The sequence below is a fragment of the Mirounga leonina genome, unplaced genomic scaffold (genome assembly GCF_011800145.1).
Source record: "Mirounga leonina isolate KUSES-001 unplaced genomic scaffold, KU_Mleo_1.0 Mir_174, whole genome shotgun sequence".
In the NCBI taxonomy this organism is placed as follows: Eukaryota; Metazoa; Chordata; class Mammalia; order Carnivora; family Phocidae; genus Mirounga; species Mirounga leonina.
In genome coordinates, this window is record NW_023270451.1 from 75,638,588 (window position 1) to 75,664,255 (window position 25,668).

At 38.8% G+C, this 25,668-nt stretch overlaps 1 protein-coding gene across 1 annotated transcript in view; it reads right to left on the minus strand.

Moving 5' to 3' along the window:
- Window positions 1–11,332: 11,332 nt before the first annotated feature.
- Window positions 11,333–25,668, minus strand: part of SVOPL (SVOP like) — a 74,222-nt gene continuing 59,886 nt past the window's right edge. The window contains exons 14-15 of the mRNA XM_035021190.1: window positions 12,079–12,192; window positions 11,333–11,590 (exon numbers count right to left, since the gene is read on the minus strand). Coding sequence (XP_034877081.1) covers window positions 11,579–11,590; window positions 12,079–12,192 — 126 coding nt within the window. The 3' untranslated portion in view covers window positions 11,333–11,578. The remainder of the gene's footprint in view (window positions 11,591–12,078; window positions 12,193–25,668) is intronic.

Sequence of the window (25,668 nt, forward strand, 5' to 3'; positions counted from 1 at the left end):
TTCTCCAAAGGCTGAACAAATTTTGATAACAGTGCATATACCATTAGTCTTTTTTTTTTTTTCTCTAGTGTTTTTTAGCACAGCAACTGTGGAGGTTTTGCTTGTAAGTTTATTGTTGATATCTCAGAATACTGTTCTTCTGGCCATTTGTTCTTCCATACTTGTCTGCTGAGTTAAAACAGCAACACAGATAAATTTTGAGGAGGATCACAAAGGGAAATAGCACTTAAAGGGAGAAAAATATATAATTTCTTAAATGCATCTGAGCCAGAATTTCTACTATCGTGCCCAAACTTTCACTGTTAAATTTAGTCATAATAATCTTTTAAAAACAGTATTTCACCTTTGCCATTTTTTGCTGATTGAAAGGTAGTTAAGAACCATCTTTCTTACAATCATACGTAATACAAATTACATTAAAACTAGGTGTTTCTCTCTCCAAACAGCCTTTTCGTAATGGTCTTTAAGATTAAAGTCCTGTGACCTTATTAACAAGCACCTGTGTGCCTGGGTGGATCCCAGCTAAGTAGTTCTTAAATTCTAATAGAAGTAAGGTATGAGGTGAGCCTGACTATTCCCCATGCTCATTTAGAGAGCATCTTCCCAAAAGTTCAGTGTGACTCAGCAACTTTGACCTGAACTTAAAACACTCCAGTGTTTACCTCTGATCAGAAACTCCAGATTTCCTTCTGGATTTGGAACCACAGCCCAGTGTCATAGATGCAAGAAGACCCTGTAATGCTAAACGTGATCACATGATGACACCTTTGGCCAGGGCTTGTGAATTGAACAGACCATGTGGGACCTAGGATTTACCTAATTCCAGCTCATCAGAAGCTTTCCCATGCTTTCCCATGTATCAAGCATCTGATCTTTCTGGCATAAGGCAATAATAATATATTCAGAATAAATTTGTATATGAGCATCTGGCAATGCAATCTTTTCTGAATGGAGGGGTAAGAAGTTGGATGTGCTAAAAGGAAAATGTCCTTTTCCCTTGGTAATTTTACTTGCTTTTTCAAGCTAAAGAACAGGCTCCATGTTTTACCCCTACACCGTAGTATAAATGCAATATAACTTAGGAATACTTTCACAAAGATTCACTCCACAATCAGAAGGGTGAGTATACAGTTGATTGCTCCATTTATGAATTTGCATTTCAAATTCCTATGTTGTTACGGTGCTTAAACTTTTAAATTTGGGTTTCATGGACAGGCTAGACAATGAAAGGAGAACTCCTTTTGCTGAGGCCTGATCCATAAATTAATGTGAATCCCTTAAAATTGCTATATGTGAGCAAAAGGTTTTTAGTTGTAAATAGAAGATGTGTTTATTTTATGTTATGAATGAGAGAAATTGAGTGATCTGATTGGTTATTATAGACATGACCATGAGTTCAACCATCTAATTTCTAATGGAAGCCCTCCTTTTAAGTAACATGTACATATTTTCTAAAGTATTTTATAACCTCATGTAAATTAATGGTTGATATCTTTTTATATATATTGCCCTTTCATCTTGGGTGTGAATTTAGTAAGTCATAATTCACACGGTGGTAGCTCATGTTCCTTAGAATAATGCTGGCCAGTCAGACCACCGATTACTTTCCCCCACAAAGATTTGCTTATTGTGAAAGACATCATAGGCAGTAGTCTTTGCTGTTGTTTGGTCTTTGTTTTTTAATTGGGGGGGGGGTTGGGTAGGGGTAACTGGTGCTTTGATTTTTAATAAAAATTAGCTTTGATGGATTTTTTACTGTGAATGTTTTACCACAAGCAATTTTAATGGAAAAATTACTGTATGTCATTCAATAGAATCTTACCTAGTTCAAGTCTCTCTTCATTACCAGCTTTGTATGTTCCTCTAAAAAAGTGATACATAATAGGGATGAGCTACTACTCTGTAAATGATAGGAAAACTTTCTTAAAAATTCTAACATACGCATTTCACCAGCCTTATAAGCAAAAAATAATTTTACAAACAGGAAGGAAGGGGGTGATAACTTTAGTTGCTGATTCCCATCCCCCTCAAAGTAGGAAAACCAAAGATGTCATGAAAAATTCTCCTTGTCTAAAACATGTTGGAAGAGGAGGGGAAGACAGTTGAGACTTTTACGGGTCACTTTGAAAGTTTACTGATGTTAATTTCACCTGTAAACTTTCTAAAGTTTTGATTCTCAGAAATTACAACTGTTTTTAAAACTCACTATTGGAGGTGGCACCTGGGTGGCTCAGTAGGTTGCAGCTGGCTCTTGGCTCTTGATTTCAGCTCAAGTCATGATCTCAGGGTCCTGGGATCAGGCTGTGCTTAGCAGGAAGTCGGCTTGAGGAACACACACACACCGCCCGCCCTCCCCCCCCCCCCCCCCCCCCCCCCCCCCCCGGCTCACACATGCTCCCTCTTTCTCAAATCTTTAAAACTCACTATTGGATATTAAATAGCTCTTACTTTGATAGGGCTGGGTATAACCTTCTGTTTGATTCTTGAGTTTTTACATAGAATAATGAAGTCCTACTTTGAATCCTAAAAATAGCCATTACCTAAAAATTACAACTTAAACTTCAGCAAAATTCTCTTTCCCATATCTTCAAATGTAGATGTGGAAGAAAGTCTAGTGTCCTCTGCCATGTATCAGGATACTTGTGTGAATTCCTTACCTGTGTTCTCTAATGCCTTTAAATCTAACACAAATGCACTAGAAAATTCAGTCTGGAATCTTTTCATTACTAATGATTAAAGCCAAGTTATTGTTTTGCGGGGAGGGGATAGAATACATAGATCAACCAGGGTTAAGCACTTCTCACCCTTGGAATGGGATTGTATGGACCTGAGAGGTGGCATTTCTCCAAAGAAAATCAGGGTGTTAAGAGGAAAGAGGAGGAATGGCAACAAGACAGGAATGAGGCACCATGGTTTAACAATAATGCTGGTTCTCTAATTGATTTTAGGGATTTATTGATGAGGGTATATGCTAAGAAAGCCCAAAATACAGAAAGTCTAAAAGGTTTCAGCATTCATATTACAGGATGAGTTTTTGCCATTGTAGACTATGCTTTAAAGAGACTTAAATCTGGGGCAACCTCGGTGGCTCGGACGGTTAAGCATCTGCCTTCGGCTCAGGTCATGATCCCAGGGTCCTGGATCAAGCCCCAAGTCAGGCTCCCTGCTCAGCAGGAAGTCTACTTCTCCCTCTACCTTCCCCCAACTCATGATCTCTCTCTCTCTCTTTCGAACTTTTTTTTTTAAGAGACTTAAATCAGTTTCTATATATAGAACTATTAGGTTTGGGGTGACTTGAAATTTGTTGACTTCCATTTCTACTAATGACTAATACAACTAAGGAGGGTAAACAATACACGTAAGTTTATAAAGGATTTCTTGAATTTAGTATTCAATTAAAATCACATTAATAAAATTTGCTGTTGACTAATTCATTGTCTTCCAGGGAGCCTGGATACTAGACTGGTGGACAACATTGTAAAGTTCCTTAAGCCTGGATACTTCCACAGGTACTGGGAGTTCCTAAAATTCTTGAGAAGATGCTTGAGCATCAGCTTTGTCATTGTTGGCTGTGATTGTCCATCACTACTACCCTTTGGTTTTATTATATTATCCTTTGGTTTAATTATAAATTGCTGTAACATCAGCATCAGGATTGTCAGTTATGATTGGGGGTGGGTTGTTTGGCTAACCCTCCCATGTGTAGCCAAGACATCTTTGCATGAGAAATATTTGGGCCTAAAGTTTTTAATAGCTATACCCAGGTAGGTTTGTAAACTTTTAAAAATGACTGAAGAAAACAAATTAGGTGATTGCCTACTTCAAAAAGTGTTTCAGTCTCCATTCTCAAGGGCCCAGGGAACTGCAAAATGCCATAGAAATCAAGAAGCTTTCATAGGATGAAGAATAAGGAACAAGTATCAGAGCCCAGAGTTGGCTTGGCACTTGGGGATTGGCTGACTGGAACATTTATAGGGACCTGAACATGAAGTTTTGGTTTGTGATGGGGCACCACACCCTGAGTAGAGCAGTTCCATCTTGGACCTATTTTTGATCAAAAATAATGTGACTTCCAGTTACCACTGGCTCTTCAGGTCTCAGTGTAGTATTCAGAAAAGATGTCAGGCTTATATTCTTGGGGCTGGTAATGTTCTTGTATTCTCTTGTTAACGTGTGGACAGATGTTTAGCTAGTCAGTGGCTGCTCATATGCATTTAAAACTTCTGAGAGAACACAGCATATCAGGGAGACACTAATTCTTGCCAAAACAATGCCTGTGGTTTGCAGAGTGCTCCAGGGTCAAGGTTCCTATTGATGTGTGGTGGCAAGCGAACACTCAAGAATTCTTGAGATTTTTTTGGTGCAAAAAGGTGCTTTTATTATAGCACAGGGACAGGACCTGTGTGCAGAAAGAGCTGTCCTTTTGCTGGTAGTTATATGCCTAGTGCTCAAGGGGGAGGGATGTGCAGGCACTATTAGATCACACATGTCTTTGAATTTCTACTTGTAAAACTACTTCCGTAAGATTCCTCTGGTGCTTATCATTCAGCTCAATATTAACTATCGGTGAGATGTACAGGCAATCATAAGACCCTTGAAGAATGTAGTAACCAGTACATATTTGATCCTTATCGAAACTATGCAGGCTGTAGGTCAGTCTTTTGGGCTAAAGGTGAACATTTCTCTGCTTCTATTCCACATCACTATGTCCCAAACCAACTAGAAATCAAGGAATGATTTTGTAGAGGGGGATATTTCTTTAAGCCCGTTGGCCTGCTTATGTATTCCGTCTACTTGTCTACTTCCCTAGAAGTATTTATCCAGTGAGTTTCAGAGAAAGTGAGGCACTGGAAAGCGGGGAGAAGTTTGTGACAAGTATAAAGAACTACAGAATCACCAGCCTCCCAGCAGATCCAGTAGTTGGTTTACCCTCCTTTGTAATGGCCTGAGATATGTATATAATAGTATCTTCCTTGCTGGCCAGGGCGAAGCAATAGGTGGACAAAAGAATCATAAAGGATGGTCAGAGAGGGAAGGAGGCATGGAGGAATAGTCATGGTGTGGTGTCCTGGGAAGAAACACTTTGTCTCAATGTCTGCTTTTCTTCCTAGTCAATTTGATTTTGAATCTCAGGTGTTTACATAGGACCAGATGCCAGATGGAACCTTCCTTAGTTGTGAAATATGTACCCACGGTTTAACACTTTGAAATTTAGCAGGGCCCTTTCCATGAGTCTCACTTTTGCAAAAATACAAGTAAAACCATGATATTGTTAATGACTATTCATTATAATGAAATTGTTATTTCTGTGATAAAGCATTTTAAGATAACAGGAATTATAACTCAACATACCAGTACATATCAGATTTTAAGGAATTTAATGTGATTTTTGAAACATTTACATTAACAACATATCTGTATGGGTATGGATATAGCCTAAGAAGGTTAACATCACTAACTTGACAATGTTTCCTCTATAATTTAACATCAAATAAGCCTAATTAGGCTTAACTTTTGTTCTATCTCCTTATTAGAAAAAATCTTTGGAGATGTGCCAGGGAACCTCCAGAAAATGTCCGTTAATTCAAAGTCAAAAAGACTTTGTTTAGAATTTGAGTTGGGGGAATTTTGCCAAAGATACCCATTTACCAATTAACTTCAAAGGCTAATAACAAAGTTACATATTTATTTTTTAAAACCCTTAGTTGTTGTAATAATGAGAAGACTGGGTTAAATACTTGAAGACCTGTTAAAGACAACATGAAGCGTGGTCAAGTATTTTGGTAAGACCACAAATTCTTTAATCTGCCTAGAAAGCAACTAAATTATTTATACTATCTTTAGCGCAGGTCAATAATCTAAGAACACTGTCCTTTGAACAGAAAAACAAATTCTAATTTTGTACCAGTGTACTTTTGATATCAAAACTCTTTTTTAAAACCTAACTGACTGAGCCACCCCTATTTAAGTGCCTGCCTTCAGCTCAGGATCCAGGTTCCCTGGCTAAACAGATCTGCTTCTCCCTCTACCCCTCCCCTCTGCTTGTGGTCTCTCAAGTAAATAAAATCTTGAAGAAAAAAAAAAACAAAAACATATCCATTCCAATCTTAGCCTTTTCCACAAACCAACAACTCTTTTAATATTCATTCAGGTTTTGTCCTTTTTCCTCTCATTGTGGAACAATCCATTGTTTCCCTTTGGACAAATTATTTTTCCTTTAATAAAGACATCTCCATATCTGATAACTTCTCTTACCCAAAACACATCCTGCCTTTATTGCAGAGATGTTTCCTTTATTTATGTATATTATTTAGAATTATTAGCCCCTTAGAATCATTAAGCAATTGGGAACTATCTGTTGGCTAGCATTTTGTGGATTGACAAATGTATAAATATATTTTATAACTTCAAGTATATTCCTCATAGGAAATTTTTCAGTGTGGCACAAAACATGTTTACTAATACACCGAAGTATTTTTATTTCCTCTGTAAAAGGAAGCCAAAAGTGGATAAACTTATGTTCAGTAGTTAAGGTCTCCGTATTTTATCTTACTTGTAAATGATCTAGATATTTAGTGAATGTCCATCATTTAATTTAACTCAGTATAACTTTAAGGTTTCAGGTCACAAAAAAATTTTGGGGAACAGTTTTTAAGGAAACCTACCATAAAGCGTAATTATTGTTGAAAATTTTATCTGTAAACTTTTCTCATTATTTGTTCTTTAGATTACTCATGAGACATTAAACAGCTAACCATCACCTTATTTGACTTTCAGTAAACCCTAGAAGGAATAAAAGTCCTATCTGTATTTAATATTGATAACTCTAAAGAACTGCCTGTTTTAATTAAGCCAAGAAGCTTAAAATAGCTTTATTTTTTAAACCAAAGATTTCCTAGATCACTTGAACTTGGAAAACATTTGAGTTAGTTTCTGTATTTCTGAGAGTATACTTGATTTATATAAACACATGTTTGTCTTTAGGCAACTTAAATAGAGCTCTTTACAAATTAATTTTGGCAATACCATCTGTAGGTAGGATAGATGTTTGTTATATTTTTTCTATCTATAACAAACATACAGATGCAAACCGGTATCTTATAGCTTTTGTTTTAAAATTTTAACCATAAAATGGATACAATAATATACTAAACTCACTAGTGTGTCAAGAATAACTGGATCCAAATTGTGTTTCTGGCAGATAGAATAAGTTTATCTGCTCAGATGGCTCAAACTTCTTACTAGAGTTTGTGGAGAAGACTTAAAAATTTTTCACTTACCTGATTTCCAAATAGCCTTAAAGTAACAATTGCCTCCCCAAGGTTTGCATTCCAAAGAAATGGCCCTTAATGGTTCCTAGAAAATACTGGTTGGAATATTTACATCTCAAAGGCACAGAAAAAGAATGTAAGTTCCTCCAAGAAGAATCTTTGTTTCCTAAGTCCAGAATTTTGATAACACCTACAAGCCTTTTGAGATGAATAGGGGAGCTTAAGAGGAGGGGTGGCCTTTTTCTGTTCTTGTAAAGACTCAATTTGTAAGACAAGGACATTTTTAATTCCTCAAAGAATTGGGTTGCACCCTGAATGGTACCAAGGGGTTGACCCACCCATCCAATCTTCAATTTGCTTTTTTATATCTGGAGGATGATCTTCAACTAAGAAATCAAAAGATTCCTGTGTTCTAGATTTAGAGCTGTTTGTGTTTGGCATTTTTCCAATGTATAAATTTCATTGTATCTTAAGGGAGAAGGCCTAAAAAGTTCTATCAGACTCTGAATATTTGCTTATTTGGCCAACTTCTGGCCATAGGGTACTATAGAGTTACTTTTTTTTAAAAATCCTTGCAACTACCTTGCCAAATTCCAGCCAGCACAAAACATAAATATTCCTAGCAATATTTAATGCTCCGAAAGATTTTACCCTGCCAAGATCCATAACTTCTCCCAAAGATAACCAAAAGAAAAAGGACCTTAGCAATTCCCTGATCAACACTTGGTAGGCCCCTAGACACAAATGAGGTACAACCCACATTTCTGTGCAGCCATCTTTTGGCACCCATCCTGACAGTTGAGCTGCCTACAGACACAAGAATGCACAACCTACAAGCCCCAGCAGGCAGAAAGCCACAGTCTCAGGAAACAAACTGAAAAGTAATTGCCATCCCCGGGAGAGAAAGGATCAATAACCAATGGGTTCCCTAAAACCAAATTCCCAAGAATCTGGGTTTGGAAAGGAAAGGACAATGTGCAGTTTCTCTTGACCAGACATTACAGTGGTCCAGAAGAGCTGACTTTGATAAGAATTCTCTCTCTTCACCAGCTTCTGCCAGTTACACCAGGATCCCATCTACAGGCTCCACTGAGTGGGGTTTAAAATCGAGTGTACCTCTCAAGATTTGGTAAGGTTTTCCATTAATTTTAGTTTCCCCTTGGCAGTTTGAGGGAATAACTGGTAGTAATTTATAGGAGAATCCCTCATAGTTCATCAACCCTAGCCTCGTGGAGGGGGGTAGAGGTCCGTCCTTTCAGAGTAAATATGGGGGCATTCAAATGTGATAAAATCTTCGAGGACAATTTTTTCCACTGTCCCAGTTGATAGCACCAATTTGTGGGCCAGTGTGATGATGATGGACCCCCTAGGATGGATGCAATAGGGGAGACCCAGCTGTTGTCTTAGGTTTCTGGCCTTGGAACTGTTGCTGTTTTAAGGTCACTAACTTCCAGGACCATTGGCTTGGGTCTTCTGGTCTCTACAGGGTGGAAAGGCAATTACAGATAATGGAGGAGTAGACTGTGATTACTCAGGTAAAGGAAGATAGAGGGGAGTTCAAGGTGTCCCATCATCTTACAGTCTTGTTTTAGGTATCTCTTGTGTCTCAAACTTTATTAGCCTTTTGCACTGAATCAAACTATTTTGGATTTTTGAAACATCTTGGAGACTTCTACATACCAATTAAAATCGGTATCCTCTCCTGGTTGTTGATTTGGGAACCCTTACTTGTTTTTATTTAAGTGCACTTCTTGGCGGTAGATACAGCTTCCAAGACCTCAATTCCTTGAAACTTGATCTTATTTAAGTCTTGGGTTTCTCAGAGTAAATTAATCCCTAAGTGGGCTTGGGGATTTTGTGTTGCACAGAATTTTTCTTGAGGTTGCTAAGTGACCTAGTGTCAGTCTACCTTGTTCTGTGACCAACGTTTCCTTGCACTGGAGTCTTAGATTTAGGTGGCAAGTGCTCTTTTAGGTGCTCAACCCATGCCCACCAACTTCACATCTTTGGCTTCCAAGATTCCAATTAGTAATGGCTTTTAGTAGTCCAACTTGTGCCCATTTAGATTTTATTGTTCCAATGGTTAGAACAGGTCAAATTTCTTATCTTACTTCCCCAAGTCTCCCAGCAATTTATGCAAAGGATGTATCTCAAGGCTTTAGGAGTTGCTAACTGCTGCCACCCTTGCAGACTCCCAATATAATGCGGTACCTGTCTGGGAACTGTATTTTACATACACACACACACACACACATAGTTGTGTATGTTTGTAGCACACAGCTCGTTTAGATCAGAGCAGCACACAAGGCCTAGAGTGACTTACCCACAGCCCTTGGTTTTGATGAGAGGAACAGTGAACTCAAAGGATTCAGCAGGCTCCTTGCATGTGTGTCTTACTGTTCCATAGGGCCGTTAGCAGTTTGCTTCAGAGGCTCGTCCTTGTTGCCAAAACCAGTTAAAAATGATTTAGGTGACCCAAACAAACCTTACTTGACACTTTATGGAGCAGGCAATGTCCATTCCCAAGAGTCCAGAGAACTACAAGCTGGGCAGAAGGCAGGAAGCTTTTACTGATAAAAAATAAGCCCGAATTGGCTTGGTGATTGGCACACTGAACACACTGTTTCTGGCCCAGTAGAACATTTACAGGGACATGAAGGTTATTTTAGTTTGCTGGGGCACCTGGGTGGCTCAGTTAAGTGTCTGACTTTAATTTTATTTATTTATTTGATAGAGAGAGGCACAATGAGAGAGGGAACACAAGCAGGGGGAGTGGGAGAGGGAGAAGGCTTCCCGCCGAGCAGGGAGCCCGAGGTGGGGCTCACTCCCAGGACCCTGAGATCATGACCCGAGCCAAAGGCAGACGCTTAACGACTGAGCCACCCAGGTGCCCCAGTGTCTGACTCTTGATTCCGGCTCAGGTCATGATCTCAGGTGGTAAGATCGAGCCCTGCATTGGGCTCTGCAGGAAGTCTGCTTGAGATTCCCTCTCCCCCTGCCCCCCAGCTCTTGCACTCTCTAAAATAAATTTGTTTGCTGATACGGTACTCTGGGCAGGAGCTATTCCATCTTGGACCTATACATTTATTTCAACAAAACTATGGCCTGTTAGCCAAATTTAACCTCTGGCCCTCTTTTACACAGTCTAAGAGATAGGGATGTTTTTGTTTGTTTTTTTTAATTTTATTATGCTAATCACCATACATTTTTTTAAGGCTGAAAGGTGGTGGAGGTGTGTGACAGACGATATTTAGCTCACAAAATGAAATATTTATGGTGTGGCCCTTTACAGAGAAAGTTTCCTGACTAAGCCATTTGCACCTCTGGTTCAAATAGGAATGATTTGCACCCCTATTGAAGCAGGTGTATAAACCCTCTCATAAATAGACTTGGCTAATACAATGATACTTGATTATGGCTGCAGTGAGTTCTTTTTCCACTGCAAAGTGCGGATGGGAGGAGTAGATGAACAAGCCGTGGGGTGCCCAGTTTTAGAGGTGTCCACAATAAGCCTAAATAGCAATAAAAGACTACATCTCAACATAAACGCCTTAGGTTTTTTTTTTTTTCCCTACACCATACCTAATCTAGTAGAGTGATAGGCACAGGTGTGATGTCCTGCATGCTACGATTGCTCAACAAAGGGCAGATAAGTCATTGCATGATATAGGAATGCATGATATAGGAAAGCTTGATGCACTTTTTAATTTTTTATCACACCATGGGAGTCTCCCATAAAGTAATAAAATTAAAATAAAAACAGGATCTGGGAAAAAATTCATTTATTCCCAGCTTTTTTGCAATTATATGCAAGATTCATGCTAATTTAGGCATACTTTATAGATAAGCACACAATTTAAATTCAAATTTTAATTGTGAATTTGACTGTTTTGAAAGGCTTAATGATACAACCCCAAGTTCATGCCTTAGCTACCAAATTTCAGGCCAACTTTTGCTACAAACCTCATGGAAAATATCAAGTATATATGCATTTTCTCTAAGAAACTTTAACAGACTTGATGTCAAAGAAAAGCTACCTTCCCCCAGCCATCTCCCATAGAAACCTTTCCAATCTTAAAAATATATTTTTATAGAAGTTCTCTATAGTCTCCGAAGAAGGACATCAATATAAAGTTTACCCACCTCATTCTCATGTGCCTTATTTTTCAAAACTACATCATCAGTTTCTGTATGTAGTATTACCAAGTAGTATACAGAAATTAAACCAAGTTTTTAAAAATGTGCCACAGCTCTTTGTAAAGATAAAATGCATTTTTCTTCTCCAGTAGACATTGGTTTACAGGTCTTCATTTAATTTGCTGGAATAAGAAGTGATTCAGTAGATCAATACATTTAATAAAAAGAAAGCCTTCTCCATTCACCCTCAGTGTCTGACACTCAAAACTAGGAATAGAAGATTTCTTAATAAACTTGTAAGGAATTAAGACCCTAGCATTTACCCTGTGTACCTGACTGGCAATGGTAGCTTCAGAGTTAATTCTAGTGTGATTGACATCATTCAGAAAAATCACACTATAAATGTCCTCTTTCAAGAATTTAGCAAAGATTTGGAGTGAATACGTGGTTCCTTTAGTTTCAGTGCTGCTCGAAGTTACATGCAAGCAAACTGGATTTTTTTTTTTTTTTTTTTTTTTTTTACTGGAACCCATTAAGCAAATACCACACACACATTAGTACACACCTGGATGTCAGGTGGGTTCAAAGAAGAATTTCCATACTCCAAGTTCATTTCCTTTGGTCCAAAGAGGATAGTTGAGAATACTTAAGAGATTTCTGCATCACTTACCTGCAGGGCCCGTCCTTTGGTCTCAATGGGGAGAGTAAATGCAGAAATGGCACATACAACACAGACCGATGAGAAAAGACACAGGGCCCCCAGGAATGATGCACTCATAAGAACCTGCAAGTCACAAGGAATGACTCAATTTATTGTGCCCCAGTTACTTCTAAGTAGATTTTTATGTCAAAGGGGAAATCCTCTCTCCACCTACATGAATGGATGTCCTTTGCAGCCATTCTGCAAATAGTGCATTCCTGACATCTTAGGTCTATTATTTATTTGGGCCCAGCTTTTGTAGGCATTTTGTGTGACCCTGTGAGTTAGGACTGACATTAACACGTCCTGGCCAGGTCAGACCTCTCTGCACCCACTCCTCGGTATCTCCAGAGCAAACCAGTATCTGGGGAAGAGAAGACATCTGGTTTTCCACACTTTCATACCAGTCTAGTTTGCTCAACTTCTAATTCTCATTGTATGCAGGACTCCCTCTGCCTAACATCCACTTGTTCCCCCTTCAGTTCTGACAGGATGGATTAGGAGGAAGTTCTGTTTGGGGTTTTGGGGGTTTTTTTTGGAGATGCAATCTAATGATCTCTGAAAAGATAATCCATTTTATCTGTGTTCATGATGCTTCACGTGTGACAATACTTTCTGTTTGGTGTCCATTTTTTTCCACATTCAGAGTGGATTTCTGCCAAGACCGTGCTCTGTTACTGGCAAGTTCAGACACTCCCATCTCCAACATCTGTTAACCCAGGGCCGCCTCCAGTTAGCAAGAAGCCAAGCACTTGGTAGTTGTCAACTCATCTCACAAGGATGGTTAAATGAAGTGACTAAGAACAGCAAGGCTCTCTACAGTCACAAAATACTACAATTTGCCCCCCCCCCTTTTTTTTTTTTGCTTCCCTACAGAGATACCAGTCTGGGCTTCATAGCAGGACTCCAGCAATCCAGTAGATGTTACTGGATATTCTTCCAATAAGTTCCTTTCTGCCTAAGTTAACCAAAGTCAATTTCTAGTGTTTGTAAAGAACTATAGTGCCTGATTATAAAAATCATCTGAGAATTTTGTTACAACGTATATTCCCAGGCCCCTCTTTGATTCACTGTATCAAAAAGATCAATCTGTTAATCCTCTACTTCTAAAAATCAGCCCAGACCAGGGACAGAGAGTGACATTACACAGTGAAGAAAGGTTTAGCCCCCATCAAGACAACAATTCTAAAGGTTTACCACAAAGCTTCAAAATATATTCAGTAAAAACTGAAAGAAGGTCTAGATAAATCCACATATAGTTGGAGACTTCAGTACCCCTCTCTCAATAATTAATAGAACTACTAGTCAGAAAACTGAGGACACAGAAAAACTTTATATGCCATCAACAGGGTCTAATTGACACTTAAAGAACACCTTACCCAACAACAGCAGAATACACATTCCTTTCTACTGCCCATGGAACATTCGCCAAGATAGACCATGTTCTGGGGGCATAAAATGAACCTTAAAAGATTTAAAATCCTAGGGTTGCCTGGCTACCTCAGTCAGTAGAGCATGCGACTCTTGATCTCAGGTTTCTAGGTTCAAGCCCCAGTTTGAGTATAGAGATTACTTAAATCTTTAAAAATATATATATTTAAAATCCTAGAACATGTTCTGACTAAAAGAGTATCAAACTAGAAATAATAGATAACACCAACATCTCCATGTACTTCTAAATCCAGGGGTCAAAATCTCATGAAAAATGAAAATACAGAATATTAAATGTGTGGGAAACAGCTGATAGGGACAAAAATAAAACACACAGGAATAAACAAGAAATGTATAAGAAGTATATGAAGAAAATTATATAAAATTGACTAAGTCTATTTAGTTTTTAGAAAAATGTACTGTGAAAGTATACTTCTCAAAATAATCTGTAATTCTAATGGAGTCTCAATCAAAATCCCAGTAGGATTTTTTGAGTTGATTTGGGGGGGGAAATTGATTCTAAGGTTAATCTGGAAGAATGAACATCTAAGAAAAATCAGGGAATTTCTGGAAACGTGTGCAGGTGAGAGAATCTGAGGGAAGTTATTAGCCTAAGTGGCAATAAAGTTCTAATCATTAGCAGTGTGATGCTGGTGCCAAAACAGATCAGAAAAACAATGCATCACAAAGTAGGTCTAAGTGTGGAAATTGGGCTTATTGTAATAGCGGCCTGGTAAATCGATTGAGAGGAGCCAAACAAAAGGATGATTAATGGCCTGGGGACAACCTGCTAGGCATGGTTTCGTTGCTTTTAAAGCTGAATTCTTACCTCGGGCCTTAAGGATAAACAAATTGTGAAAAGATCAAAGAATTTAATGTTTTCTGAAAGCCTTTGAACTTGCAGTGTCTTATTTTTAGAAATAATGGATGCATGAATGATGCAGGCCAGTAAGCATGACACAAAACACTCACTGAAAATGGTAAATTGAGGACATAATTTTAAATTTTGGATGCCAAAAAATTTGATACTAAAATCAAAAGACAAACCACAAACATGGAAAAAATATCTAGTATAATAATGGCTAATGGCCTGTAAGAGAGTTGCTAATCAATAAGCAATTTGCCAAAAAATAAAAATGTATAATAAACATATTAAAGATGTTCAGCTTTACTAATAATGAACAAAGTACAAATTAAGATATAATTTATTGTCTACCATACTGAAAAAGATTTAAAAAAAAAAAAAAAGGTTACCATCCTTTTTGATGAGGAAGGAAAGAACAGATGCTTGCTTAAGAATATGGGCACCTGGGAGTGCAGTCAAAGTGCCCAATCCTAAGGTTTCAGCTTAGGTCCACCATCTCAGGGTCGTGGGATTGAGACCCACATGGGGTTCTGCACCACACGTCAGGCTCACTCGGCACGGAGTCTGCTTGGGTTTCTCCACCTCTCCCTCTGCCTCTGCGCCTCCCCTCATGCTCACTCACTCCTCCTCTAAAAATGAATAAATCTTAAAAAAAAAAAAAGTGTTAATATATCAAGGAGTACATTTTTTTTAGAAAAGAACTTGACAAGATCCATCATAATTTAAGATACATACACATTTGACTTAAAAATTATCCAACAGACTTTTTCTACAAAATCATGCTTTTTCACTCAGACATATTCCACAGTCATTCCCACATCTCTCTGCCCTATTACAGGGGGGAAGGGGATGAGGAGGGGCTCCCTAACCACACTAGCTAGCAGACCACCCCCATCACTATCTCCTTTCTGTTTTCTATGTTTACATAGCATTAATTATACTAACATATTAATAAACCATTTGTCCCTTGTCCCTCATCCCTCATCCATTCTCCACTAGAATGTAACTTCAAAAAATGTGGGACCTTGATTTGTACAGTATCTATAACATGAAAGAGTTCAGTGCTATTGGATGGCAAATATAGTTGCCCGTGTACAAAGGTGTAGTGTGCATGATGGTCAGTGTCCCATTGTTTGTAAAAGCAGAAAGAACACAGAAATGATTAATTCATCCACCAAATAACAGCTAATTATGGCACATCCATGCAATGGAAATCCATGCACTTGAAAGAATGAGGTTAATCTACATTTACTAACTTAAACAGATTATTAATATGAAGACAGTTGCAACATGTAGATATGTGTGGAGAGATGGACAGTTTGTGTGTGTTTATATACAGGCCTAGCTACATGTATACTCAGATGGACATAAATAGTGTAAAGAAGAGTCAGACTCCATCTGATGTCTGCTGCCAGCCCTTAAGCCTCACCCTTCCCTCCTCTTCTTCTGCCCCAACCTCTGAACTGGTAAGACAGCCTGGGGGCCAACAAAAGATCCAAACCACACAAGCCGCTGCCCTGGTGTGGGAACCCTCACCCCGGCCACAATAAAAACTCCAGCCAGTCTCCTTGCCTTGCCCTCTCAAGGTCGATTAGGAGCTGCTTGAGAGGGCTGCCCTGCTCTCCCAGGGACCTCCACTATGTAATTAAGTATAAAAAAAAAAAAAAAAAAAAAAACCTTTTCATACCCTGTTGATGTGTGTATACATCATCAGTCCTGACTTAACGATGAAAATATGGGGGGCATTCCATCTTTCTCCACAGGTGACTATAACATGGATACAGATAGATGTAGATAGATAATGTACATATTCATGGAAGTATGTGTGCCTACATATATACATGCATCTATAGAATACCTACAAATATTACTGGTACATACACACCCAGAAAGACAAATACATGCATAGAAAACAATCTGGAAGAATATGCCCCAAGCTATTAACACATACAGTGGTTAGTTCTGGTGATAGAGAATTTTCACTTTCTCAGTTACACATTTCTATATTTGGAATTATATAACAAGCATATTTTGATATTTGGAAAAATATCTAGGGGCATCTGGGTGGCTCAGTCAGTTATATCATCTCCCTTTGGCTCAAGTCATGATCCCAGAGTCCTGGGATCAAGTCCCAAAGCAGGCTCCCCACTCAGCGGGGAGTCTTCTTCTCCCTCTCCCTTTGCCCCTCCCCCTGCTTGTGCTCTCTCTCTCTCTCAAATAAGATCTTTAAAAATACATATATCTAAAAATAAGCCTTGTTAATAAAAAGGAAAAACCCCAAACTATACTTCCAACTCAAGAAGTACCTGAGAAACTAGTGTAAAAAATTTAATAAAAAGAAGCCTAAATAAATTGCAAATCAGAAACAAATTGACTTGATAAATTATGAATTATAGGGGCACCTGGGTGGCTCAGATGGTTAAATGTCTGCCTTGAGCTCAGGTCATGATCCCAGGGTCCTGGGATCGAGCCCCACATCGGGCTCCTGGCTCAGCAGGGAGCCTGCTTCTCCCTCTCCCTCTGCCTCTCTCTCTGTATCTCTCTCTCTATCTCTGTGTCTCAAATGAATAAATAAAATCTTTAAAAAAAAAATTATGAATTATAGTGGAAATATATAAATGTATGGAATTAAGAATGTAAAAGAGGAAATAATCACTAACACAGGAGAAATAGAAAAAAACCAAAGAGAATAGTCCCCAGAGTTCTTTGTTAACAAATTTGCATAAATATTCAATAAAAATGTTTCCTGACATTTACTCAAGATAAAAAAAAAAAAAAAAAAAACAGGAGAACCAAAACACCAGAAATATATAGTGGCCAAAAAGTGCATCCTCAAAAGTGCCAGGATTCTTTTGAATCTCCAAGGAAGGATCCAGGGAAAGAAAAGCTTCCAGTTTCTTTTTTATGAAACCAGGATGACAGTGACTGTGAAACCTAACAAAAATAAAATACAAAAATCCAACTGCCCTCTCACATGTGAGTGTTGATTCAAAAATTATAAATAAAATACTGGTAGATAAAACCTAGTGGTTCACTAACAAAGTAAAACACTGGCTAATGGGACCCTCACTGCTGTTACCGGCACCGTGGCTGGGAGGCTTCCCCTGCCCACTCCTGCTCCCTCTCTCATTTACCCTAATCTCTTGCATGTGCAGTTGTTAGCATCTGCTTTTCCAAGGACTCAAACTGACTCAAGCTCTTTCAATAAAGTAGTTGGATTCAAAATCAAGATAAAAGATAAATTCAAGGGTGCCTAGCTGGCTCAAAGGAGTATGTGACTCTTGATCTAGGGGTCAGGAGTTCAAGCCCCACATTGGGTGTAGAGATTACTTAAACAAACAAACAAAAATTTTCATTTTCTCTCCAGGAAAAAAAAAAGCATTCACAAAATGTTTCGATGCCCACTATATGCCAGGCCCTGGAGGAGGAGAAATACAAAAATGAGCAAAACATGCCCATATCCTTGTCCTCACAGGGCTTCAAGTACTGGAAGAGATCGATTTTAAATAGCCTGGGGGCGCCTGGGTGGCTCAGTCAGTTAAGTGTCTGCCTTCGGCTCAGGTCATGATCCCAGGGTCCTGGGATCGAGTTCTGCATCAGGCTCCCTGCTCAGTGGGGAGTCTGCTTCTCCCTCTCCCTCTGCCTACTTGTGCTATCTCTGTCAAATAAATAAATAAAATCTTTAAAAAAAATTTTTTTAAATAGCCTGGCAAACAAATCAGCAATTACAATCTGATAATCAACATGAAGGAAAATTTCAAGGTGGCACAAGAGCTCACAGCAGGGAGACCAGACTTAGTTTAAGGCCTCAGAAGGACTTCCCTGAGCAGAGAATTAATCATAGCCAACTGGAGATGGAGACAGGGTGGAAGGGGAGAGGGTTTCCAGTCCAAAGGAATAGCAAGTGAGAGAATCCCAGAAGGAGGTAACTGGGGTAATCAACTACAAGAACCAAACTGTTCATAGCTAAGTAAACAGGTAAGAGCACAAGGTGGGGCCTCATTGGTGGAGCCCTATAAACCAAGTTGAGGATTTGGGTCTTCACCTACAAAGAAGGGCAATGGCAAGACAACAAAAGGATTATAAGCACAAGAACAACATAAATCTGCATGGATACGGGGAGAAGAAGTTGAAGGAGAATAAGAGCTTGCAGAAGGAAAGTCCTCAGGATGTTCTCTTGGCAGCCCAGTGAAAGGCTAGGGTGATTTGAACCAGAGTGGTGCCAGTGGTGAGAAAGGAGGAGAGGTGAATGATGCAGGACCTACACTAGGAAGTTAAATCTGTGTCATTGGGGATTGAATAGGATCGGGAGGGAGAAGAGAGTGGAGAAGGACAATCCCAGGTAAGATAGTGATGCCATTCACTGATGGAGACTGGAAGAGGAATGAGTTTGGGGAAAGATATCCTGAGTATGACATTGAACATGCTTAATTTAAGATGATTTTGAGACATTCAAGTGGAAATGCCAAGGAGGCAACTAGATACATGAATCTGGAGCTAAGTAAGGCCTAGTCCAGAGATACTAAGTTGGGAGCCGTGAGCATGATTGGTAATTAAAATCATAAAAAATGGGCAAAATCACCTACATGGAGACTAACATATAAAAAAATCAGGGTCGGGGCGCCTGGGTGGCTCAGTTGGTTAAGCGACTGCCTTTGGCTCAGGTCATGATCCCGGAGTCCCTGGATCGAGTCCCGCATCGGGCTCCCTGCTCGGCAGGGAGTCTGCTTCTCCCTCTGGCCCTCCCCCCTCTCATGTGCTCTCTCTCATTCTCTCTCTCTCAAAAAAATGAATAAAATCTTAAAAAAAAAAAAATCAGGGTCTAAAATTGAGCACTAAGAATCCCCAACAATGGAAAAAATAGAAGAGGAAGATAAACCACAAGGAGATGGGGAAGGAACAGCCAGAGATGCAGGAGGAAACCCACAAGGATGCCAGGTGTTGGATGCCCCAACAAGGTGACAGAAAGTGAGGACATGACCATCAGAGTCCTTACAGTAAGGGAGAGGTCGACATGGGAGATTAAAGCAAGGTTTAGATGTAGAGGCATCAAGGTCATCAGAGATGCTATCAAGAATCATTTTGGTGGAGTAGGGATGGCTGCAGCTGAGTTTGGGGATGGGGGGAGTAAGTGAGGATAGTGAGAAGAAGGAACCCGGTTAAGTAGTTGGGCTGGGAAGAAGAGGAAGGAAAGTCAATGGGGGTGAGTTTACCACTTGTAAGCTATGGAATCTTAAACACATTAAAATGTTGACTGGAAGGGTTGGATTGAAATCACAAGACAGATGTGATTATAAACCTGAAAAACTCAAAAGGCTCAGATGAAAAACCATTAGGATTGAGTTCGACACTCACTAGCCTTTCCAAATACAACTCAAACTGTGAGACTAGAATTTATAATGAAAGAAAACAATCTATTCACAACAATGAAAAGCCTTAAAATGCCTAAGAATAAACTTAACAAGATATTCAGGATCTCTTAGAAGAAAACAGTAAAATGTCAGCAAGGAGCATAGAACAAACACTGAAAAATTGGAGACAAACTCTGCTCTTATGAAGAAAGTCACTTTTTCCTAAATTAAGATACATTTAATGAATTATTAAAATCTTAATAGGATTTGGGCAGAGAGGGGAGGCTCTGATGCTTATCGAGAAAGAACAATGAGGTCAGGCTTAGGCAGCCAGTTTTGAAAATGTACTATAAATATCATTCAACTAAGGAGAAGAATATGACAATGATGAAACCAGACAGATCAATGGACTAAAATAGCGAGGCTAGAAATAGACCAATTGTGGAAATGTAAGCAGACAGACATTTCTAACCCAGGAGTAAAAAATGGGTTATTAAATTAAGTGTGTAGGGACCACTGGCCCACCAATTAGGAAATCACATTGGGCCTTCTACTGTAGTATCCCACTGGCCTGGAAGAGGACAGGTCAGGAGTTTCTGGGTCAGAATCTGGGATGCATTCACTTCGTGAAGGCTGATTAAGTTGTACACTTAGGATTTGTATGCTTTTATGTGTTATACTTCAATAAAATGCTTATATATCCTCTCCCCCAAAAAAGAGAAGGCCACAAAGGACTGGAAGAGAGAAGTATATTTTCATAATCCTAATCACAGACCACAGAAGTTGTAAAGAAAACATCGATAAACATGAGGGTCTATGAACTTACATTTTCTGTACAAAGCAAGGAGAACAGAAACAAGAATGAAAGACAAATGGAAAATTGGGGGAATATTTGCAATATGTCAGAAAAATGGTTGAATTCCTTATACACAGGAAGGATTCTCACAAATCCATGTTTTAAAGACTGAAATGAAAAATGGGAAGGATCCTGAATGGGCAAGCTAAAAAAAGATAAAACACCCAATTAAAATGTGAAAAGAACATTCAGTCTCATTACTCACCAAAGAAGGACTAATTACAGTGACAAAGAGATATCATTTATTGCCAGTGAGATTTGCAAATACAACAAAGACTAACAAAACCGGTTGACAAATATGTGAAGCAGCAGGACCTTCCTCACTTGAACAACCTTCCCAAAGAGAGTGTTAGCACAATGTATCAAAATGGAAAATGAGCAGACCCCTTGACCTACCTACAATTTTTAGGAATTTATCCTAAAGAGATAATTGCAATAGTTGGATTAAAAATGTAAGTGCAAGGATGCTCATTACTGTTATTTATGTTAGAAGAATATCAAGTAGTCTAGACATTTAACAATACAGAACTGATAAAGTAACTGAAAAGTTACTTTTGGAGTATAAAAAGGAGGATATATTTTTCAGCATGAATACAGGGGTTGACTTTTTATTGATATGAAAAATGTCTGCAACATATTGTTGCATGCAAAAAGCAGGCTATAAAAAGTATATGAAAGTTTCTCTTCAAGATGGCAACACAGGAGGATCCTAAACTCACCTCGTTTCATGGACAGACCGAATCTACAGGTATATATGAAGTAATTTCCTCTGAAAGAAATCCAAAAGCTAGCTGAGCAACTCCTACAGATAGGGCAAACAAGAAAAAAACCCACATCAAAAAAGTAGGAGAGGCTGAGACACAATCTTGCCCTAAATCCCTCTCCTGGTGCAGCCATCACAGTCAGGAAGTAGCTTAGAACTCCAGGCTTCTCCCTGAGGAGCTATGGGTTTGAATCCCACATCTCACACCCCAACTTCTAAGACGTGCACCTGAGAGATGAGAGATGAGATGGCTAACATCTAGCTATAAAAGCCAATGGGTTCGTATCCATGAGATCCCCGCAGCCACAGAAAACTGAGAAACCATTCTTGAAGGGCTCACATGAACTCACCTGGCCAACCACTACACCCCTAACCCCCTATACAGCCCCCTCCCCAGCCAGGGCCCGGTGCCGAGGCAGCCCAGTGAAACACATGCAGTCTTTTTATGAAAGAGGCCTATTTGCTTATCGTAAAGCATCACCCTGATGGGCAAGCAAGCATCTACTTGAACACACAGCTAGGAATCTACTGAAATACTCTCCAAAGATTGAGACCAGCAGGTACCAACTTTACACTCTCCCTCAGCCTTGCTCCAGACATCTGGTATCTCCAAGGAACTTGGGCACATGTCTGGTGCCCTAGTTTTTGTGGCTAATGCCCAGGGGACACCTCCTGATCACCTGGATGTGACGGCTAGCAGAGCTGACATCCCACAGGACTGTAACCAACAAAGAATTCTTAACCAGCTATACTGCAGGACATAGCGTAGAGAGCTAACAGACTGAAACTCCATCTTTCTGGAAAAGGGGGCTATTAGCTTATCTTCATAGCTTCAGCCGGAAAGTAGGCTCCTAACTCAATACTAGACATCAAGGGGCCAACTGTACTCCTCTCCAGATACTTCGGGGGGTGGGTGCTATCTTCTTCCTCTCCCTCTGGTTCACTCCAGGTCACCAGTATCTCCTGGAAAAGAGCTTAAACATATGTCTGCCCCAGTTTTGGTGGCTGCCAGCCAGGGGCACCCCCGGATCACCTGGTTCTGGTGGCCAACAGAACTTATGTTCATGGGTCTCATAGGACCCCAACCAACAGAAGCAGTTCTAAACTGGCTGTCTGCCTTCTGCCCTCACCCAGAGTACAGCGCAACAAAGCAGACGGAAACACAACCCAGAGGCCTTTTCATTTATCTTCAAGCTGTGGCCTGAGGGGCAGGCTTCTACTTCAACCAACATTTAGGGGCTGACTACAATGCTCTCCAGAGATGGAGACCAGTAGACACCAGCTTCACCCTCTCCCTCTGCCCCACTCTAAAAGTAGTAAAAGCAACTACAACAATCTGTTGATGGATACTCGAGATAAAAAGATGTTAATTGTGACATCAAAAACAGAATGCGGAGGGGAGTAAAAAATGTATAGCCTACGAATGAGTTCAAATTTAAATTATTATCAACTTAAACTCTTAGTTTCATTGATCTTTTCTATTGTCTCTTTAGTCTCTATTTCATTTATTTCCACTTTGATCTTGTTATTTCCTTCCTTCTACTTTGTTATATCTGTAAGAAGTCTTACATAGGCCTCATAAGTCACAAAGCAATAACCTAGAGTAGATACACAAAAGATAAAGAATCCAAGCCTACCACTACAGATAATGATCAAATCACAAAAGCAAGAGAGTAAGAAGGAACAAAGCCAGAAAACAATGAATGGAATGCTAATAAGTGCATACACATCAGTCATTACTTTAAATGCATGGGTAAGAAAACAAGACCCCTCTGTATGTTCTCTACAAGAGACTCATTTCAGATGTAAAGACACACACAGACTCAAAGTGAAGGGATGGAAAAAGATACTTCATGAAAATAGAAACAGAAAGCTGTGGTACCTATATTTTATCAGACAAAATAGACTTTAAGACAAAGACTATGATAAGAGACAAAGAGACATAATTACATAATGATAAAGGGATCAATCCAACAAAAGGATATAACATTTGTAAATATTTACACACTCACCACAGGAGCACCTAAATATACAAAGCCAGTATTAACAGATCAAAGACAAAACAGACAGCAATAATAGTAGGAGACTTTAATACCCCACTTTCAATGATAGATTGTCCAGACAGAAAATCAATAAGGAAATACTGGCCTTAAATGACACCTTAGACCAGAAGAACTTAACATATATACAGAAGATGCCATCCAAAAGCAAGAGAATACACATTTTCCTCAAGCATACATGGAATATTCTCCAGGATAGATAATGTGATAAGCCACAAAACAAGCCTTAATAAATTTAAGAAAACTGAAATCCTATCAAGCACCTTTTCCAACCCAAATAGTATGAAACTAGAAATCAATTATAAGAAGGAAATTGGAAAATTTACAGATATGTTGAGATTAAACAACATGCTACTGAACAGCCAACGGGTCAAAGAACAAATCAAAGGAGAAATCAAAAAATACCCTGAGACAAATGAAAATGGAAATACAACATACCAAAATTTATGGATATAGCAAAAACAGTTCTAAGAAGGAAGTTAATAGTGATAAAGGCCTACATCAAGAAACAAGAAAGGTCTCAACTAAAAAACCTAACTTTATACCTCAAGGAACTAGAAAAAAGAACGAACCAAGGCTGAAGTTAGTAGAAGGAAGGAAATAACAAAGATCAAAGTGTAAATAAATGAAATAGGGACTAAAAAGACAATAGAAAAAAATCAATGAAAGAGCTATTTTTTTTTTTAAATGACAAACCTTTAGCTAGACTCACCAAGAAAAGAAGAGAGAGGATTCAAATTAAATCAGAAATGAAAGAGGAAATGTTACAAACAAAATCTTAAAGAAAATGGGTGGGGGGAGCCTGGGTGGCTCAGTCAGTTAAGCGTCTGCCTTTGGCTCAGGTCATGATCCCAGGGTCTTGGATCAAGCTCCACATCGGGCTCCCTGCTGAACATGGCGCCTGCTTCTCCCTCTCCCACTGCCACTTCCCCTGCTTGTGCTCTCTCGCTGTCAAACAAATAAATAAAACCTTGGGGGGGGGGGGAAAGGAAATGTTACAATTGATACCACAGAAATATGAAGGATCATAAGAGACTACTATGAACAATTATATGCCAACAACTTGGACAACCTAGAAGAAATGGATAAATTCCTAGAAACATACAATCTACTAAGACTGAATCATGAAGAAATAGAAAATCTAAACAGAACAATTACTAGTAAGGAGATTGAATCAGTAATCAAAAACTTCCCAACAAACCGAAGTCCAGGACCAGACAACTTCACTGGTGAATTCTACCAAACACTTAAAGAATTAATACCAATCCTTCTTAACCTCCTTCAAGACATGGAAGTTTGGAACACTTTCAAACTCACTTTACAAGGCCAGCATTACCCTGATACCAAAACCAGACAAGGATGTCCCAAGAAAAAAATAATAGGCCAATCTGTCTGATGGACATAGATGTAAAAATCCTCAACAAAACATTAACAAACTAAATTCAATAATATGTTAAAAAGATCATACATCATAATCAAATGAGATTTATTCTAGGGATGCAGAGATGGTTTAACATCCACAAATCAATGTGATACACTAAACAAAATGAACAATAAAAATCCTGATTATCTCAAAAGATGTAGAAAAAGCATTTGACAAAATTCAACATCCATTTATGATAAACTCTCAACAAAGTGGATATAAAGAAAGCATACTTCAACATAATAAAGCCCGTATTTGACAAGCCTCCAACTAACATTATACTCAGTGGGGAAAAGATAAAAAGCTTTTCCTCTCAGGTCAGGAATAAGACAAGGATACAAACTTTCCCCACTTTTATTCAACACAGTATTGGAAATCCTAGGCAGAGCAATAAAGAAATAACAGGCATCAAAATATGAAAGCACGATGCAAAACTGTCACTGTTTGCAGAAACAGGATATACAGAAAACGCTAAAGATGCCACCCAAAACTGTTAGAATAAATGAATTCAGTGAAGTTGCAGGATACAAAATCAATATATAAAAAATATGTTGTTTTCTATACACTACTAACAAACTAAGAAGAATTGAAAATGATCCCATTTATAATTGTACCCCCCCCCAAAAAAATACCTAGGAATAAATTTAACCAAGAAGGTGAAAAATCTATAATATATAAACAATGAAACACTGATGAAAGAAATTGAAGTTATAAATGGAAAGATATTCCATGCTCATGAATGGGAAGAATTAATATTTTTAAATGTCCATACTACCCAAAGTAATCTACAGATTCAGTGCAATCCCTAAAA